Consider the following 19,809-nt stretch of genomic DNA (forward strand, 5'->3'; position numbering starts at 1 on the left):
GAAATACACACTCGGAAATTCTGTCCATGTTTTTACTAATTTTTCCATGTGGATCTGTTTCACTCAAGATCAGAACCAGGGTTGTTGTTTTTCCCTGTAAGATTGAAAACTTAGGCTGGTAATGTGACTCATTGAAAGAGTGCTTGCCTAATATTTGTGATTTTTTTTTTTTTTTAAAAGTGACTTCACTTACTGCTTAATAGAAGAAAAGTACTGGTGGGCATTGGTTCTTTAAAATAACACTATTTGTTAAATGACTAAGGGGTATATTACACCCATGTAAATAGGAGTGGGTAAATAGAAGTTTAAGCCTTGGACATGGGTTTCTTGAGTCAGAGAAAAGGAATCTGTTCATGACACTAAAGCATGAATATTTGTATTTTGAGCTGCATAGGAATCATTCTTATCCCTCCTTAGATAGCTTTCTGTCTCATCCACTGATTCAAATTTCTCTGTATATAGGAGGTCAGCTGTTCAAACCCAGCCTGATCTCTTGGTTGGAGGAAAAAGTGGAGTTGACAGTAGTAGAGCAAGGCATTCTCCAAGGTAAGCATTTGTGAAAGACTTGGACATTGGTAGTGTGTTTGAAATCTTTTAAAGCTCAACTTGAATGAAGGCTGAGGTCATTGGACTGATTATGGGATGTCTTCAACTCCCCACTCTAGGCTGCCTTTTCTGTGATCTCAGCAGTGGCCTCTTCTCTTCCACTTGGAGTTTATGGTTCTCTTTGTGCAGCTGATTTACCATTACAGTTCATAAACTTACTTTGATCCCATAGTCTCATGATGGCCAGTTTTAGATGTAGGCAAACTGTGTGAGACTAACCTTATATTATTGTTTAGCATTTTTAGTAAAAACACAGAATAGAGTTTTGTCTTTTTTTTAAAAATTTGGTTGGTCATGGGGCTTGAACTCGGTCTGGGTGCTGTCCCTCAGCTCTTTATCTCAAGGCTAGCCCTGTACCACTTGAGCCACAGCGCCACGTCTGGTTTTCTGGTGGTTAATTGAAGATAAGAGTCTCACAAAGGCACCTGCTCAGGCTGGCTTTGAACAGCTATCCTCAGATCTCAGCCTCCTGAGTAGCTAGGATTATAGGTGTGAGCCACTGGCACCCGGCCCCTTAGACATGCTTTTGTATTTCATTACAGAATGGGAAATGCATCTTAAAACCAAAGGGACAGCAGTTGAGCGAGATATCGTTTGGTCCGATGCATCAAATAGGAAACTACTGGTAAGATTCACAAGTGTTCTCTTCTTAATTTCCAAGTTCATGGAAGACTGGGAATTCCCTAGTAGAAATCAGTATGAAAGAGAGATAATGTCCTTCCTTGCTTTATAACCTTGTCTGACCTTGTAATTTCTCAATTTCTGTGTAGCCCAGGCTGGCATGGAACTTTCCTTTTCCTTTTTTTTTTTTTTTTGTCAGTTGTAGGGCTTGAACTCTGGGCCTGGGTGCTGTCCCTGAGTTCTTCAGCTCAAGGTGAGTGCTCTGCCACTTGAGCCACAGCACCACTGCTGGTTTTCTGGTGGGTAATTGGAGCTAAGAGTCTCAAGAACTTTCCTGCCTTGGTTTGCTTTCTAACTGTAATCCTCAGATTTCAGCCTCCTGAGTAGCTAGGATTATGGGAAGGAGCCAATGGCACCCAGCTGGTTGGGAACTTTTGTGATTATTGACTCAACCTCTGAGGGCTGGGATTCTAAGCACTGATTCAGGGGAACAGTTTCCATGGAAAGATGCCCCAAACCTAGTGTGAATCACCCCAAGTACCCAGTTCTGTATGGGTCTGGAAAATCCTTTAACCATCATTCATTCGTCCCTTTATTACAAGCAGGCAGGAAGCCACAGTGGAGGGGAGCTCTGTGACTCTAAGCAAGCTGGAAAAGTCTTTGGTGAACACTCAGATCTTCAGAAACACACAAGTAGTGCAAATACAGAGCACACTTCAGAGTGTGGTCGGTGTGGGAAAGCCTTCTTGCCGCTCAAGGAGAGGTCTGCTGAAGAGAAATGTTCTCTGGTGTCCCAGAGTGTAAACGGGGCCGTGCTCCCTCTGGATAAATTCTTTGAGTGCAGCGATTGTGGGGAGGCCTTTGGTGATGAGTCACACCTCGAGGCCCATAGGAAAACGCACGATGGAGAAAATGTCTGCAAATCCGAGGAATGTGGGCAAGCTTTAACTCGCCCCACAAGCCACGATGGATGTGGTCAGCCGCCCACTGGAAAGAAATACTATGAATGTAAGAAATGCGACAAGTTCTTCACACATCCCATCTACCTGAATATCCATATGCAAAGCCACCCCGTGGAGAAGCCCTATGATTGTAAGGAGTGTGGAAAAGCCTTCCCTGAGCGCTCGGGCCTCATTGTCCACCTACGGCAACACACGCGCGAGAAGTCGTACGAGTGCAAGGAGTGTGGCAAAGCGTTTATCCAGCCCTCACGCCTCACCGAGCACATGAGAAGCCACACGGGGGAGAAGCCCTTTCAGTGCGAGCAGTGTGGGAACGCTTTTGCGTCCTCCTCGTACCTCACTACCCACTTGCGCACGCACACAGGAGAGAAGCCCTTCGAGTGTCATGTGTGCGGGAAGGCCTTCACGCGCTCCTCCTACCTGCTGGGGCACATTCGAACTCACACCGGAGAGAAGCCGTATGAGTGTAAAGTGTGCGGGAAGGCATTCAGCGGGCGCTCGTGGCTCACCATCCACTTGCGCAAGCACACGGGAGAGAGGCCCTACCCCTGCCCTGAGTGTGATAAAGCCTTCACCAGCTTCGCCCAGCTCACAGAGCACATCAAGACTCACACGGGTGAGAAGCCCTTCCGCTGTAAGGTGTGTGCCAGGACCTTCCGCAATTCCTCCTGCCTTAAGACCCACTTTCGGATCCACACCGGGATAAAACCGTACAAGTGCACTTACTGTGGGAAGGACTTCACGGCGCGTTCGGGCCTCACCAAGCACGTCCTCATCCACAATGGCGAGAAGCCCTACGAGTGCAAGGAGTGCGGCAAGGCCTTTGGCACGTCCTCGGGCCTCGTGGAGCACATCCGGATCCACACAGGCGAAAAGCCCTTCGAGTGTTACCAGTGTGGGAAGGCCTTGGCTCACTCGTCGTCTCTGGTAGCCCACTTGCGGACCCACACCGGGGAGAAGCCCTTTGAGTGCACCCTGTGCGAGAAAACGTTCACGCGCTCATCCTACCTGCGCATCCACATGCGCACACACACAGGCGAGAAGCCCTACGAGTGCAAGGAGTGCGGGAAAACCTTCCCCGAGCGCTCGTGCCTTACCAAGCACATCAGGACACACACTGGCGAGAGGCCCTATGAATGTAAGGAGTGTGGGAAGGGTTTCACCAGCTTTGCCCAGCTCACTGTGCACATCAAAACCCACAGCAATGAGAGGCCCTTTCAGTGTAAGGTGTGCACCAAATCCTTCCGCAACTCCTCATCCCTGGAGACCCACTTTAGAATTCACACTGGAGTCAAACCCTACAAATGCAGTTACTGTGGGAAAGCCTTCACGGCTCGCTCTGGCCTTACGATCCACTTACGGAATCACACGGGAGAGAAGTCCTACGCGTGCCAGGAGTGTGGCAAAGCCTTTACCACGTCCTCAGGCCTCATCGCGCACATCCGAAGTCACAAGGGAGAGAAGCCCTTCGAGTGTGACCACTGCGGGAAGGCCTTTGCCTCCTCCTCCTATCTCAATGTGCATTTGAAAATCCACACGGGGGAGAAGCCCTTCCAGTGCACTGTGTGTGGGAAGACGTTTACGTGCTCCTCGTACCTGCCCGTCCACATGCGCACACACACGGGCGAGAAGCCCTTCCAGTGCATGATATGTGGCAAGTCCTTCCTGTGGTCCTCCTACCTGCGTGTGCACATGCGCATCCACACTGGAGAGAAGCCCTATGTGTGTCAGTACTGTGGAAAAGCCTTTACCGAGCACTCAGGCCTTAATAAGCATGTGCGAAAACATACTGGAGAGAAACCCTATGACTACAAGGACTGTGAGCCAGCCTTCGCTGATCCTGCTGCAAATGAACAGGAGAATCCTTCCTGGAGAGAAGAAGCCCTTTGAATGGAAGGACGTCAGAAAGTCTTGTGGGTTTTTTTTTGGGGGGAGGTGAGGGGAAGCCATCCACCCTTTTCTTTGTAATTGAGATTGAACTGACAGTCTTAAGGACTCTTAGGTCTATTAGCAATATATATAAAAGCAATCAGTTGTTGCTTTTTGCTTCTAAGACATGAAAACTGTCAGTACTCCATAAATCTAGGGATTGTGCTTGAGTCATCCTGCTCTCACAGGAAACAGGTGAAGCGTTAGTCCTCATGCAAGTCTTTACTAGATCTGGGAGGTAGTGCAAAGAGAACTTACTGATGCAGGCATAGAAAACGCCATTCTCACCCAGTGTCTCACAGTGGAGAGAAGCTTGATGGGATTTGAGATTTCACTTGCCCCTTTGACTGAGTGGTGCTTCGCACTGAACAGAAAGTACCCGTTCATAATATGGGCTCGGCGTCACTGTGTCTTGAAATCTGGTATGACAGAGGACATGGCCTTCTAGGTGGTTCTACAGATAAATTTTTAAATATTTCAAGTATTTCTAGATTTGTGTATTTTTATGACCTCCTTATACATTTCTAGTTTTCACTGGAGCTTTCCTTTTTAAAATTTCCCTATTTGAGAGGATTGGAAACTTGTTTTTATCTAGGACCCCCCCCCCCCATGGTTGCAGGTCCTTAGACATTGTGAAGCGATGACATAGGATCTCTGTGTGTCTGTGCCCCACATTGTTTGTTTCTTTGTGGTCTCATGGAGCACTTTGTGCTGCCCCTGGCATTAACTCAGCTCCCCATATTGTAATTGACACCTTAATATTTCACAGCTTCTGTCTTTGACCAGTGTCATTCGTACCCTTTCTCCCATCACGCCCGTCCCTCCCAAGACCCTGGAAGGCATTGTTTAGTCTCTGTTGTGAATCCTACCAGGTTCTGAGAGATCTATGTCTTATTGTATTTGGCTTATTTGAATCAATATAATGTCTTTGAGCTTGAACTGTGTTATGGCAAATGACAGGCTTTCCTCTTCTCTGGCTATTTTGTTGAAGACCACGTATTATTATTATTCATTGTTCTGTCAAGGAGTACTTAGGTGGTTTTCATACTGCTGCTATGGGTGTAGCAGTGTGAACAGTGGTTTTATGTCTTCAGTTCGAAACTCAGAAAGGGGTTTCTTCCTGTAGGGTAGTTGTCATTTTTCTTTAGAGATACTAGGGTTTGAAATCAGGTCTCCACACTTGATAGTAGGCCCAGATATGGGATTTCAATTTATACAGTCTTTAGATTTTTTTTTTTTCCAAGAACAACCTGAAAATGGAGGGAAAGATGAAAGGTGACACAGCGGTCATGTCAGCAAAATGTAACAGTTATAAATGTATATGGATTCAGCTGAATATGGTAGCTCATGCTTGTAGTTCCAGGTACTTGGCAGGTAGAGATGGGAGGACTGGAGTTCAGGCCAGCACAATCCCCAAGTTAGCAAGAACCCATCTCAACCAATAAGCCAGGGATTGTGGCTCATGCCTTTAATTCCAGTTACGTGGAAGACTAGGAGGATTGCATGGTCAGAAAAATGTGAGACCCTCTCTGAAAAATAACAAAAGTGAAAAAGGGCCAGGGGTCTGGCTCAAGTGGTAAAACAGTTGTCTAGCAAACATAAGGCCTCGAATTCAAATTCAGTACCTCTCTCCCACCCTCAAAGAAATCTATTTGTATATATAAACCAAAATATAGAATACTCAAGTGTAGAAGGCAGATATTAACATATCTGTAAGGTGAAGTAACAAGTATAGAAGAACAAGAGTAGGAGACACTTTAGCAAGTCCAAGTGAAAAACGGACTTAAACTAGACTTTAGGCCAAACAGACCTTGTAGACTTGTACTACAGAATAACTCATCCACAAGCACGGGGACATCACCAGGTTTGTCTTTATAGAAGACATGATGAAAGGTTGTTAGACCCTAGCATTTTTCTCATCCTGGCCGAGGCCAGGATCAGATATATTATGTCTTTTAGACAGGGTTTCACTGGGTAGCTTAAGGTGGCCTGCCTCAATGATTTCGAAGTTATAATCCCATATTGCATTAACACAATAATGTCGAAATATACACTAAGCTTAACACACTTGATGGAATTTGTAGTTCCTAATTAAATTGTGATGAATTTGAATGGACTTTAGTCTTGGTGTGCTTTCAATCTCAGCTTTGTTGTGACTGGATCAGCTCTGCATTATCTTGTCTGGATTTTTTTTTTTTTTCTTTTTTTCTTTTTTTTTTTGGCTCCGGTCGTGGGGCTTGAACTCTGGGCCTGGGCGCTGTCCCTCAGCTCTTCAGCTCAAGGCTAAGCGCTCTACCACTTGAGACACCACTTCCAGGTTTTTTCTTTTTGCTTATGTGGTGCTGAGGAATCGAACCCAGGGCCTCAGGCATGCAAGGCAAGCGCTCTACCACTGAGCCAACTTCCCAGCCGGATTTTTTTTTTTTTTTCATTAGTGGGTTTTGAACTTGGCTTGCTTAGGCAGTAGCTCTCTATCTTCAGATCTAGGTACCCTTCCTCCCAACCCCCCAAGTGTTGGGAATTTATGTACTCCATTACCCTAAAACCTTTGTTCTTTGGTCTTATTTATCATACAGTGTATGGTTTGGTACCTAGATTTTTTTTTTTTTTTGTCAGTTGTGGGGCCTGGGCGCTGTCCCTCAGCTCTTCAGCTCAAAGCTAGCACTCTACCACTTGTGCTACAGCGCCACTTCCTGTTTTCTGGTGGTGTATTAGAGATAAGAATTTCACGGACTTTCTTGCCGGGACTGGCTTTCAACCACGATCGTCAGATCTCAGCCTTCTGAGTAGCTAGGATTACAGGTGTGAGCTACTGGCACCCGGCTGGTACCTAGATTTTTCTGTGAAAAGGTACTGAGGTTTCAATTAATGGTCCGGTGGCTTGCTAAGCAGGTATTTTATAACTGGAGCCACACCAGTCCTTTTTGCTTAGGTTATTTTTCAGAAAAGGCCTTGGGTTTTTTGCAAAGGACCTGCCTCAGACTATAGTTCTAGCTGTAGCATATGGAACCACAGGTATGAATTACCATGCCTGGCTTATTGACTAAGATGGGGTCTCATTAGCTGTTTTGTACCATCCTGTATCAAATGGCTATCCTTTCTAAACTCAGGCTCCCAAGAAGCTGAGACTACAAGTAGGAGCCACTGTATTCAGCTTATTTTCTTTCTCCAAACATGGCTGCAAAGATGTTTAGTTGGGATTTGGGATCATGGTTTCTGGAAGAATGTGTTGGGACTCATTCAGTTCCTTTCAGGTATAGGAGTTACTGCCCACAGTTCAAGGCTGACTCCACCCTAGATGATAACCTGCAGGGATTGCTACATGACCCCTTCATTAATCCTGTTGGAAGAGTACCAAGTACCTCTCTAAAGAATACTCACCTGAAGCTGGGCCCTGGTGGCTCATGTCTGTAATCCTAGCTACTCAGGAGGTTGAGATCATGGTTCAAAACAGTGAGGGCAGACAAATCCTTGAGACTCTTATTTCCAATTGACAAGCAAAAAAGACAAGTGGGGCATCCACCTTGTGAAAAATGGCTATGTGAGAGCAAGAAGCCCTGAGTTCAGCCCCTAATACACCTGTGTAGCTGTGTTTGCACATACAGCACACACATAACAGATGTGAATCCCTAAAAAAGTTTTTAGAAATGCCTTCCTTAAAAAAAAACCAATATATTCATAATGACATGTAAATCTTTTGATAACCATATTGGTGCACTGTCAAAATGGTAGATTAAGTATTAGCAGTATTTGGGCAGGCACTGGTGGCTCGTGCCTGTAATCCTAGCTACTTTGGAGGCCGAGATCTTAGGATCAAAGTTTGAAGCCAGCTGGGGCAGGAAAGTCCATGGGTCTCTTATCTCTAATTCACCACTAAAGAAGCTGGAAGTCGAGCCTGTGGGTCAGTAGAGCACTATCCTTGAGCATAGAAACAAACTCAAGGACAGAGCCCAGGCCTTGAATTCAGGCTTCAGCACAATTTTTCTTTTTGCCAGTCCTGGGGCTTAAACCTAGGGCCTGGGCAATGTCCCTGAGCTTTTTTTGCTCAAGGCTGCACTCGAGCCACAGTGCCCTTCTGGCCTTTTCCGTGTATGTGGTACTGACAAATCGAATCTAGGGCTTCATGTGTGCTAGGCAAGCATGCTACCAGTAAGCCACATTCCCAGCCCAAGAATTTTTTTCTTCATCATAAAATCCTTTATTATTGCAGTATGTCATGGAAATTCTCAAAGTTTACATCGAAGCTTTTGTCTATGCAAGGTAATTATATTGTGATTTTATTGTTTCCTGAGCAGGAATTGGAGTTTCCTAGCAGGAGTATGAGGCCACTGGGGAATATAACACTCATTACTCTTTTTTTCCCTGTGCCAATGATGGGACTTGAGCTCAGTTCCTGAGTGTTGTCCTTTACATTTTCTTACTCAAAGCTGATACTCTCCTTCTTGACAGACGATCCAACTCTTTTTCCTGATGAACTAGAGATGAGTCTTCCCCAGGCTGGTTTTAAACTGCAATCCTGCTGGGCACCGGAGGCTCACACCTGTATTCCTAGCTACTCAGGAGGCTGAGATCTGGAGGATTATCATTCAAAGCCAGCCTGGGGAGGAATCTCTGTGAGACTCATCTCAGTTAACCACCAGAAAACGAAGTGGCGCTGTTTCTCAAGTGGTAGAGCGCTTGCCTTGAGCTGAAGAGCTGAAGGACAGTGCCTAGGTCCAAAATTCAAGACCCGTGACTGACAAAACACAAAAAACAAAACTGCAATTCTCAGATCTCAGCTCCAGAGTAGCTAGGATTACAGGTGGGAGCTACTAGCTAGCTAGTTATATTTCCACATATGTAAATAATGTATTTGGATCCACTCTCCTTCCTTTATGATGCTCCCTCATTCCTCTCCCCTTTCTTAAAATAGTTTCAACAGTTTCTATTGTTCTATTTTCATATATGCAAATAAACTTGACTATATTCAAGCTCATTCTCTCTTAAGTGGTCGCCCTCTTCCCCCACTGGTAGCTGATCTCCCCCATCAGAACCCGTTTTACCTGAAGATAACTTATTTTTCTGGTGCCAGTTCTGGGGCTTGAACTCAAGGTCTGGGTGCTGTCTCTGCCACATGAGCCACAGCTGTACTTCTGTTTTTTTGGTGGTTAATTGGAGATAAGAGACTCACCAACTTTCTTCCACGATCCTCAGATCTCAGCCTCCTGAGTAGCTAGGATTATAGGAGTGAGCTACTGCTGCCTAGCTGAAAAAAGCTTTAAGCAAAGTTGGAAACCAGAAGAAGCTTTAAGTAGGTACAGAATAATGATATATTGTACATCAAAGAAAAAAAAAGCAAGACAAGATCTTGACAGTTGTGTAAAACACTTGATATCATGTGAACAGTTCTCGATAAAATGTGCTATTGGCTTTTTTTTCGTCGGTCGTAGGGCTTGAACTCTTGGCTTTGGCACTGTCCCTCAGCTCTTCAGCTCAAGGTGAGTGCTCTACCTCTTGAGCCACAGCACTACTTCCGGTTTTTTAGTGGTTTTATTGGAGAGAGGAGTCTCACGGACTTTCCTGCCCAGGCTGGCTTTGAACCCGTGGTCCTCAGATCTCAGCCTACTGAGTAGCTAGGATGACAGGCGTGAACCACCGGCTCCCGGCTGGTATAAATTTATTAAACCCCTGAAAAGGCCAGGCACCTGAAATCATAATAAACAGTACTAGAAAAAAAAGTATCAAAAAAGAAAATTTAAAAAAATGCAAAAGTTGGTTTGCAAAACACACAAAAATATTGAGAAATGAAAGGAGCAAGCATTAGGGCTGAAGAAATAAGATGAGGAGTTGGGCTATGGCTCAGCGTTGAGCTTAGGCAGGAGGCTCTGGGTTCCATCCCAGCTCCGGAAGGGGGAAAAAAAGGAGTGGGGTGGGAAGGTGGCTCAGTGGTAGAGAGCTTGCCTCGCATGCATGAGACCCTGGGTTCGATTCCTCAGCACCACATAAGCAGAAAAAAAGCTGGAAGTGGCGCTGTGGCTCAAGTTGTAGCGGGCTAGCCTTGAGCTGAAGAGCTGAGGGACAGCGCCCAGGCCGAGTTCAAGATCCACGAAAGACAAGAAAATCAACATCGTGATTGAATGTAGAAGATAGACCATTTCATAGATTAGCATCCATGACAACCACAAAAAAAAGAAATCACAGGCTGAAAAATGCAGAGCACTGGAGAAGAGGTTTTGGTTTGCATCCTAGGGGTGATCCCACCCCAACTCCTGCCTTTCTGTCCTAGGATCCATGCACTAGGTCTGGACTACTCCTCAATCCCGCCCTCCACGCAGCGTCCTCGCTCTAAGCTCAGCCTGCCGTGTGGATGGGCTCCGCAGGCAGCCCACTCACGGAGAAGCCTCCGTGGAACACCAGTCCCCTCCCAGTAGGAACCAATGACTTCTCTCCAGAGGCGGTCCAAACTCGCTGCCCTTAGGCGGGTTGCAGCCCGGATTCATTCTGTGGTGAGCGGAAGTGACGTCATCAACGCTTCCTCTCCCCCCCCCCCGCCCCTCCGCAACCCCCTTACTGCTATTTTAATTTTTTAATTTATTTTTCTTTTTCGGTGCTTATCCAGTCTGGGGCGGCTTCGGGTGAGAACCTTGTGATTAAGATGGGGGATGGAAGATGTGTGCGACGGATAACGGGGTTCACTCAGAACGAGCGTTCTTAGGCTCGGTGCGTTAGGCCCCCGACATCCGGGTCCTTCCCGCTCCGGCGCTCTCCAGGGCCTGGGTTCCCAGCGAGGAGCCAGGGTTGGGCCGCGTCGCGGCGCGATGTGCGCATGCGCGGGGGGTTCTCGCCCGCCGTGCGTCCCTCCTCCCCTACACCTGGTCTTAAGTAACCTTTTGTTAATTGTTTTCCTGAAGGGACCGAATAGCCGCGGTTTGAGGTCGGTGCAGAACAGCCTCCGGGGTCCTTCTGCCGTTTTCTGGTGAGCTCCGGGTGAACGTGGTTTCTAAGGTTTTTTTGTTTTTTGTTTTTTGTTGTTGTTTCTTGCCTCACTAGGATTTGAACTCAGGGCCGGCCAGCAGCTCTTCCTTTGAGCCACGCCCCCCAGACCTTCTTTGGCTTTAGTCCTCGGGATCTTGGCTTTTCTGGGGAAGGGGGCGGGGCTGGCCTCTGTCCTCGATCCTCCTACTAGTGCCTCCCGAATAGCTGGGATTTGCAGGTGTGAGGCTCCTTGGTTCTCTCAAAAGGGGATTGTCATCCTGTGTTTGTAGCTGTTTCGTCTGACAGTTTGGCATTGTTGTTGCAAGACTTGTATTTACTTTTGAAAACGAAAAGTTCAGGTACTTAGGTTTGGATATTTCTCTGTATGAATACCAAAAGTTTTTCCATGAAGTAAATGAGTCTAGATGCCATGACAGAAGCCAGTGGATCATACCTGTAATCCTGATTAACTCAGGAGGCTGAGAGCTGAGGAACACAGTTCAAAGCCATGCCGGGCAGAAAAGTTTGTGAGACTGTTATCTCCAGTGAATCACCAAAAATCTGGAAGTGGAACTGTGGCTCAAATGGTAGAGCACCAGCCTTGAGTGGAAAAAGCTCAGGGATAGAGCCCAGGCCCTGAGTTAAGTACAAGTACTTTTGTATTGGCACAGAAGTAAATTGGATGTAATTAGGGATCATCATATTACGTGAAATGAGGCAAGCTGGGAAAGACACATATCACATTTCTTCTCTTGCAGACTCTGTCACTTGAGCCATGCCCCAACCTCTAAAACTTTGTTTTTAATTAAAACAATTTTTTCCTTTAGGAATACATTAATCTGAAGGGGTTTCACTGTGATAATTCTATAATGCATATAGTGTGCTTTGAACTTCTTTACTCCCTCCATCATGAACATGTTGCACCCCTCCTTTCCACCCCCCCTTTCAGTGGTGTGTCCTAAAACCTTTTTATTTTATTTTATTTTTTTTTGGTCGGTCGTGGGGCTTGAACTCAGGGCATGAGTGCTGTCCCTGAACTCTTTTGCTCAAGGCCAGTGTTCTACCACTTTAAGCCACAGCAGCACAACTTCTGGTTTTCTGTGGTTAATTGGAGATTAAGTCTTAGGGACTTTCTAGCCTGGGCTGGCTTCTGTGATCCTAAGATCTGAGTCTCCTGAGTAGCTAGGATTACAGGCATGAGCCACTGGCACCTGGCTTATTTTACTTATTTTTAATTAAAAGATGTTTAGTTGTACAAAGGGGTTTCAGTTTAACATGTCAGTTTATAAGAACAGTGCACCTTTACAATGCCACTCTTTTCTCCCCATTTCTCCCAACTCCATCTCCTTAAGTTACCTGGTTCCATTTTCACATGCATGCATTGCATATCATCACCCACTCTTCCTCTCTCCATTTCTCTGCCCCTCTCTCTCTGAGCTCTTCCCCTTACCCCCCAAATGTTTCAGTTTCTTGGCATTCATTTTGTTAAACTGTAAGTTAGTTGTTCAAAGAAGTTACACCATTAGGATCCTCTCCTTGGTATAGCATACTTTAGCCAATTTCTTTGTGTGTGTGTGTGTGTGTGTGTGTGTGTATGCATTGATCCAGTATATATTTTTATACATGTTTATAATTTAGATATAACTTCTACATATAAAACATGTCCTTTGTCTCTCTGAGCCTGCATTTTCTCCTGGTCTGTACATTTTCCTGCAAAAGACATAATATCATTTATTTTTCTTCCTGTTCTTCCTGATGGATGAATTTTTTTGTGTGTGCTGGCGCTTGAACTCAGGGCTTGAGCACTCTCCCTGACATTTTTCACTTAAGACTGGAGGCTCTGCCACTTGAACCACAGGTTCACTTTGAGTTTTTTGGTGGTTAATTGGAGATAAGAGTCTCATTGCATTTCCTGTCTGGGCTGGCTCTGAACTGTGGTCTTCAGATCTTACCCTCCTGATTAGCTAGGATTATAGGCATGAACTACTGGGACTTAGAGTCGTATTTTTTTTTTTTTTTTTTTTTTTTTGTCCGTCATGGGGCTTGAACTCTGGGCTTGGGCGCTGTCCCTCAGCTCTTCAGCTCAAGGCGAGCGCTCTACCACTTGAGCTACAGCGCCACTTCCGGTTTTCTAGTGGTTTATTGGAGATAGGAGTCTCACGGTCTTTCCTGCCCGGGCTGGCTTTGAACCGCGATTCTCAGATCTCAGCCTGCTGAGTAGCTAGGATTACAGGCGTGAGCCACCGGCGCCCGGCTAGAGTCGTATTTTTGATGTCCATTCTTAATTACTGGGATGAGATAGAATCTCAATGTTATTTTGATTTGCATTTCCCTCATGGCCAGTGATGCATGCTCATTTTTTTTTTTCATGTGTTTATTGACCAATTTACTTCTTTGGAGACGTCTGTTTAGATCTTTGCCAATTTATTAATTGGGCTATTGATTCTTTGGGTGATTAGTTTTGAGCTCCTCGTATTTTCTAGATGTTAGGCCCTTGTCAGAGTACAGCTGCCAAAGATCTTGTCTCATCCTGTACCCTTCTTTTTTAGCATAGGAACTGTCCTTTTCTGTGCAGAAACTTTTTAGCTTGATTTAATCAAGAAAAAAAAAGCAATGCTGGGGGTATCAGCATTCCAGCTTTCAAACTTTACCACAGAGCCATAGTAACACAAACAGCTTGGTATTAGTACAAAAACAGACTAAAAGACCCTAAAATAAACCCATATGCGTAGAGCCATTTGATTTTTGACAAGGGAGCCAAAAATATATGTTGGAAAAAAAATACAGCCTCTTTGACAAATGGTTGGGGAAACTGCACATCCATATGTAGAAGACTGAAACTTGGATCCCTGTCTGCCATATTGTTAATATCTACTTGAAATGGATCAAAGACCTCAATGTTAGACCTGAAACCTTAACAATAATACTGGAAGGAGTAGGAGAAACATTAGAACTTATTGGCTTGTGGCTGGAGGAGTGGTTCATTCGGTAGAATACTAATTAATGAGTGAAATTGTCAGGTTCTGAGTTTGAGTTCTAGGCTTGGATCAAAAAGGAAAGAATAGAACTTATTGGCAGAGGCAGGAATTCAGGGGCTGAGCAAATAGGAAAGAGACTTGAAAAATGCGATTGCATCAAACTAAAACCTTTTTGAAAGAGGAAATCAAGGTGTCTCACATTATTCAGGAGGTTGAGATCTGAGGATCAAAGGTGGAAGCCAGCCCAGCCAGGAATGTCTGTGAGACTCTTATCTCCAATTAACCACCAAAAAGCCACAAGTGGAACATAGAGCGCTAGCCTTGGGCACAAAGCTAAGGGGTATTTCCCAGGCTCTGACTTCAAATCCTAGGCCTGACACAGATTAAAAAAAAAAAGAAAAAGAAAAAGACTATTTGGATGGGGTTTCATGATGGGGGTGAGGTGGTGATCAATGCAATTGCTCCAGCAGCTTGGGTAAGCAGTAGAACCTTCCTTATCCTATTCTTTTTTCTTTCTTTCTTTTGGTCCTGGGGCTTGAACTCAGGCCTGAGCCCTGTTCTTTTTTGCTGAAGACTAGCACTCTACCATTTCCGTCTTCTGGTGGTCCTGCCCCGTCTGGCTTCGAGCTACCGTCCTCAGAGCTCTGCCTCCCGAGTAGCTGGAGCTACAGGCCTGAGCCCCGGAGCCTGGCGGGCAGCTTTCCTGCTGGAGTCGGGCCGGGCGTGCCCCAGCCGCAGCCCCGCCCCCAGGCCTAATTGTCGACTCAGCATTGCGCTCCAGCCACCTCCCCCTCCCTCTCCTGACCCGCCCCCCTCCCCCTGGGTGGGAGGAGGAGGCTCGTTTATCCACGGGGAGTCGTTCAACCAGTTTGAAGGCCGGGCCCCGAAGCCTCCGCCGTCTGCCCACGCGGCCGGCGCTCGGGGGCGGAAGTGACGTCACCCAGGAGCCTCGGCCTCTTCCGGCGCTGGCTCCGGACCGCCGAGTTCCTCTTCTCCTCAGTGGTCATCCGGGCGGCCGCGGTGAGGTGGGGTCAGGGCATTGGCCGGCGGCCGAGGGGGGGAGGGGAGAGGCCGCGCTGGGTCCGGGCCGCGCAGCCGCGACCTCGGCGACACGCGGCGCCGCCACCGCCACCGCGTCCTCCTGGCGCCGCCGCGCCCCGCCCCCCCTCGCCTCCCAGGCCGCCCGTCCTCTCCGGAGCCCCGCCGGGGTTGGTGGCGGCGCGGCCTCTTGGCTCTGGGCTCGCTCCCGACAAACTTTTTGAACTTGTTGGGCTGGGACCCGCGGCGGCGCGGTCGCGGCCGGCCCCGCAGGCCTGGGCGGGGCGCGGCCAGGTGAGCGCCGCCAAGTCGCCGCCGGGCCCCGCGGGCCGCGGCCGCCATCCGGGCATTTTCTCGGCCGTGCTCTCCCCGCTCAGCCTTATTTTTAGCGCTTGGTGTTTAAGGAGGAAGAAAAAGTGGTGAAAAAAAATTAAAAAAATAAGCTGTGTGATGGTGAGATGGCAAATCGTTCCGTTAACACCCCGACCCCGCTGTCGTGGGGCACCCGAGGCCTTCTAGGAGGGAAAAATCCTGACCCGGGGCTGGCCTCTTCCCTTGCTTTTTTTCTTTATTTTCAGAAAAATAAAACACACTTTTGGTGAACTATTTGAAAGGAAGTAATTTGGTTGCAGGCATACAAGTTGAGCTTTTAAATACTTTATGATAGCCAGAACTTAAGCATCATTCGCAGACATTAGTTATACATGGATGGTTACTTGTCACATCACACCTGTAAGCAGTGTGCCCCCATCAGCCCTCCCCCCTCTATTACCGTCCCTTATCCCATTCCTCTTTTGAGCTAGTCCTGGGGCTCCTATCCCTTATTTTTCAGGCTCAAGGCTGGGCCATAGCCACAGCTCCACTTGCTGTTTTTTGCTGGTTAATGGAGAAAAGAGTCTCACAGACTTCACTGCCTAGGCTGGCTTGGAACTGTGGTCCTCAGATGTTTCTTTGTGTGTGTGTGTGTGTGTGTGTATGTGTGTGTATGTGTGTGACCTGTAAACTTGGGTGCCTCAATGGCTTGTTAAGGCATAGTGACAAAATTCAATTCAGATGTTCTTTTAGATCTTGTAAACTCCTGGCAGAAGCTGACAGGTAACCAAGGAAATGAACAGGCCATTACAAATGTATGAAGGTTTGGACAATAGAGGACAGTGTGGTTTTCTGTCTTTGGGTGTAACTGATTACACCATGATTAATCCAAGACCTAAAATAGAAGATGAAGTGGGGCTGGAGATACGGCTCAGGGTAGAGCACTTGGCTAATGTGAGTGGAGGGGCTCTGTCCATTCCCAGTGCCACAAGGAGAACAAAAGCAAAATAAAAAAGGTAGAAGAGTTAGCCATGCTGAAAGCACGGAAGCTCTGTGAACTGGCATTGCTTTTGTAGAGATCGGAAAGTACATCAGGTTACTTCCAAGTTTAATACTTAAGTCCTTTTCTATGTGAAAAAAGTTGAAAGAATCTATTCTTCAATATACAAATGAAAGAAGTATTGGAATGATGTAAACAAAATATGGTAAACACACATATATAAAATATTAGCTTATATTGGTTGTACAGAGGCAGATTTTATTATTCTTTTTCACACTATAAGCATGAATACTTTTTTTTTTGTGCATGAGGCCAGCGCTCTGCCACTTGAGCCACAACTCCACTTCCAGTTTTTGGGTGGTTAATTAGAGATAAGAGTCTCATGGGCTTTCCAACCCTAGCTGGCTTTGAACTGTGATCCTCAGATCTCAGTCTCCTAAGTAGCTAGGATTATAGGCATGAATCCCCAGTGTCTGGTGTGTGTGTGTGCGAGCGCGCTGCCGCTTGAACTCAGGACCTTGCTTGAACTCAGGACCTTGCGCTCTTGCTTAGCTTTATCTGCTTAAGGCTAGTATTCTGCCACTTGAGCAACGTCTCTACTTCCTGCTTTTTACAGGTTAATTGCATAAGACTCAAATTTATCTGCCTAGGCTGGCTTCAACTTGAGATCCTCAGATCTCAGCCTCCTGAGTAGTTAGGGTTACAGGCAAGAGCTTTCAGTAACGGGCATAAGTTTTTTTTTTCCCCCCTGGTCATGGGGCTTGAACTCTGGGCTTGCGCGCTGTCCCTGTGCTCTTCAGCTCAAGGCAAGCACTCTACTGCTTGAGTCACAGTGCCACTTCTGGTTTTCTAGTGGTTTATTGGAGATAAGAGTCTGATGGACTTTTCCTTGCCTGGGCTGGCTTTGAATCGAGATCCTCAGATCTCAGCCTCCTGAATAGCTAGGATTACAGGTGTGGCCACCGGTGCCCTGCAAGTTTGTTTTTTTTTTAACTTAAAATATTTTTGACAGTGCTGGGGTTGGAACTCTGGGCCTTGTACTTGCTAGGTAAAGTACTCTACTATTTGAACCACACTCTAGTCCATTGTCCAAAAAGAATTAGACTCATTACTTGACTTAATGAAATGGTAATCCCTCTGTAAATCACCTTAAAAATTACAATGAAATTATTCAAGGAACTAAAATTCTTGGCTGAACCTGGGGACTAGTGATGTCTGATGTTTGATAGCCAAAGGCAGCAAGGAGTGTTTGGCAAAGTCTTGTTTTGTGGTCTTTGTGTAGGAGATTTTGCCCTATATTTTGGGTGTCAGTAGAGAATCCAGAGTTTGTTTGTTTGTTTTTACTTTGAAAGGGACATTTCTTTATGGCAGTGGCCCTATCATTGTAAGTGCATTATTGAGATGGGGTCATTTGTTGACCAGGGCATGCACTGTTAAGATGATCAGTGGCTGGGCTGGGAAGGTAGCTCAGCGGTAGAGTGCATGCCTTGCAAGCATGAGGCCCTGGGTTCGATTCCTCAGCACCACATAAACAGAAAAAGCCGGAAGTGGCGCTGTGGCTCCAGTCAGTGGTAGAGCGCTAGCCGTGAGCTGAAGAGCTGAGGGACAGCGCCCAGACCCAGAGTTCAGGCCCCAGGACTGGCAAAAAAAAAAAGATGATCAGTGGCCTGATACTTAACCAAGTGTGTTGTTTCTTGGGGTTCTGTCCTTTATTAGGGACATTTTCACTAATGGCTAGAAAGCTGTAGTATTCCAGTAAGCTCACTCACATCTCATGGTCAGCAGTGAGGTGGGTATGTTCTACCCCCTTCACTGTTTCACTCAGTTCATACCAAAGGGTTATCTAGCTAGATTTCTTGAGCACATGCAGCTTTGTATTTTGTTGTTGTTGGTTGTGGGGCTTCAACTCAGGTCCTGGGTGCTGTCCCTGAGCCTCTTTGTGCTCAAGCCTAGTGCTCTACCACTTGAGCCACAGCACCAGTTTGGTTTTTGAGTGGTTAATAAGGGATAAGAAACTCACGGGGACTTTTCTGCCTGGGCTGGCTTTGAACTGCATCCTCATTCTCAACCTCCAGAGTAGCTAGGATTATGGTGTGAGCTACTGGTGCCCACATGCAATCTTGTCTAGCACACAGGCACCTGCCCATAATCAACGACAGAAACCGCTGCTTACCGCAGGTGGAATATTCCAGTTTATGCTTGGGATCCATTCTGTCTTCTTTAATTTTTTTTTTTTTTTAACATTTGTGTTAGCATCTGGTTTGTTCTATTGTGCTCTTCTCATACATACATAGAACACACTGAACAAATTCATCTATCACACCTCCTTCTCCTCCCTCTCATGTCTTAAAACAATTTTAATAGGTTTTATTGTATTTTCAAACATTTATAAAGTACTTTTGGCTGTATGCACTTTCTGTTCTCCCCTTCTGCTCACCCCCAACAACTTTTTTGTTTTGGTTGGTCATGGCGCTTGAACTCTGGGCTTGGATGCTGTCCCTGTGCTCTTCAGTTCAAGGCGAGCACTCTACCGCTTGAGCCACAGCGCTACTTCCAGTTTCCTAGTGGTTTATTGGAGATAAGAGTCTCACAGACTTTCCTGCCAGGGCTGGCTTTGAACCGAGATCCTCAGATCTCAGCCTCCTGAGTAGCTAGGATTATAGGCGTGAGCCACTGGCTCCAACAATCTTTTTTATATTCCTGTTATCTTTTTTTTTTTGGTCAGTTATAGGGCCTGAATTCTGGGTCAGGGCGCTGTCCCTCAGCAATTCAGCTCAAGGCTTGCACTCTACCACTTGAGCCACAGCGCCACTTTCGGCTTTTTCTGCTTATGTGGTGCTGAGGAACCGAACCCAGGTCCTCATGCATGTAAAGCAAACACTCTACCACTGAGCTACCTTCCTGGCCCTCCTGTTATACTTTTTAAAAATATGTACATTAATTGTACAATGTAATTTTATCATGGTATATCACACACGTATACACTCATACCTTAATCAGATTAACCCCTTCTATTGCTCTCTCTTTCCAGTCTGTCCTTCCTCTCTGTTTAACAGCTTTTAGTGAGTTTCCTTGTGTCACCTTCATAGGTAGACACAATGTATTTCCATATTCACTGTCCATCATTCCCTTCTTCTCTTCCACTTACCCTGAAATGGCTTCATAATTGTAACCATGTTCTCTATACATATGTGTATATGTACATACATGCATATATACATATACATGGCACATATATGTATGTATATGCATGTATACACATGAATATCTCTTTTAGGTTTTACAGACTTTGCATATGCAAGAAAATGTGATATTTATCCTCTAAACCCAGATTCATTTAACATGATCTCCAGTTTGATCCATTTTTCTGAAAAATTATAATTTAATTCTTTGTGGATTGATAATATTC

The 19,809-nt window shown here is 46.0% G+C and overlaps 2 protein-coding genes across 3 annotated transcripts in view; both read left to right on the top strand.

Moving 5' to 3' along the window:
* The window catches only part of LOC138813837 (zinc finger protein 26-like), a 28,304-nt gene extending 19,220 nt beyond the window's left edge, over window positions 1-9,084 (top strand). Inside the window, exons 9-11 of one of the 2 annotated variants that reach the window (XM_070002326.1) lie at window positions 463-546; window positions 1,149-1,231; window positions 1,830-9,084. In XM_070002326.1, the coding sequence (XP_069858427.1) occupies window positions 463-546; window positions 1,149-1,231; window positions 1,830-4,079 (2,417 nt within the window). In that variant the 3' untranslated portion in view covers window positions 4,080-9,084. The remainder of the gene's footprint in view (window positions 1-462; window positions 547-1,148; window positions 1,232-1,829) is intronic. The other variant, XM_070002327.1, reaches the window with a different exon arrangement.
* A 5,938-nt stretch (window positions 9,085-15,022) lies between these two features.
* The window catches only part of LOC138813839 (zinc finger protein 26-like), a 29,827-nt gene continuing 25,040 nt past the window's right edge, over window positions 15,023-19,809 (top strand). Inside the window, exon 1 of the mRNA XM_070002328.1 lies at window positions 15,023-15,075. The gene's annotated coding sequence lies outside the window, so the exon portion shown is untranslated. The remainder of the gene's footprint in view (window positions 15,076-19,809) is intronic.

The sequence above is a fragment of the Dipodomys merriami genome, unplaced genomic scaffold (genome assembly GCF_024711535.1).
Source record: "Dipodomys merriami isolate MVZ:Mamm:240054 unplaced genomic scaffold, mDipMer1.0.p SCAF_6, whole genome shotgun sequence".
NCBI lineage: Eukaryota > Metazoa > Chordata > Mammalia > Rodentia > Heteromyidae > Dipodomys > Dipodomys merriami.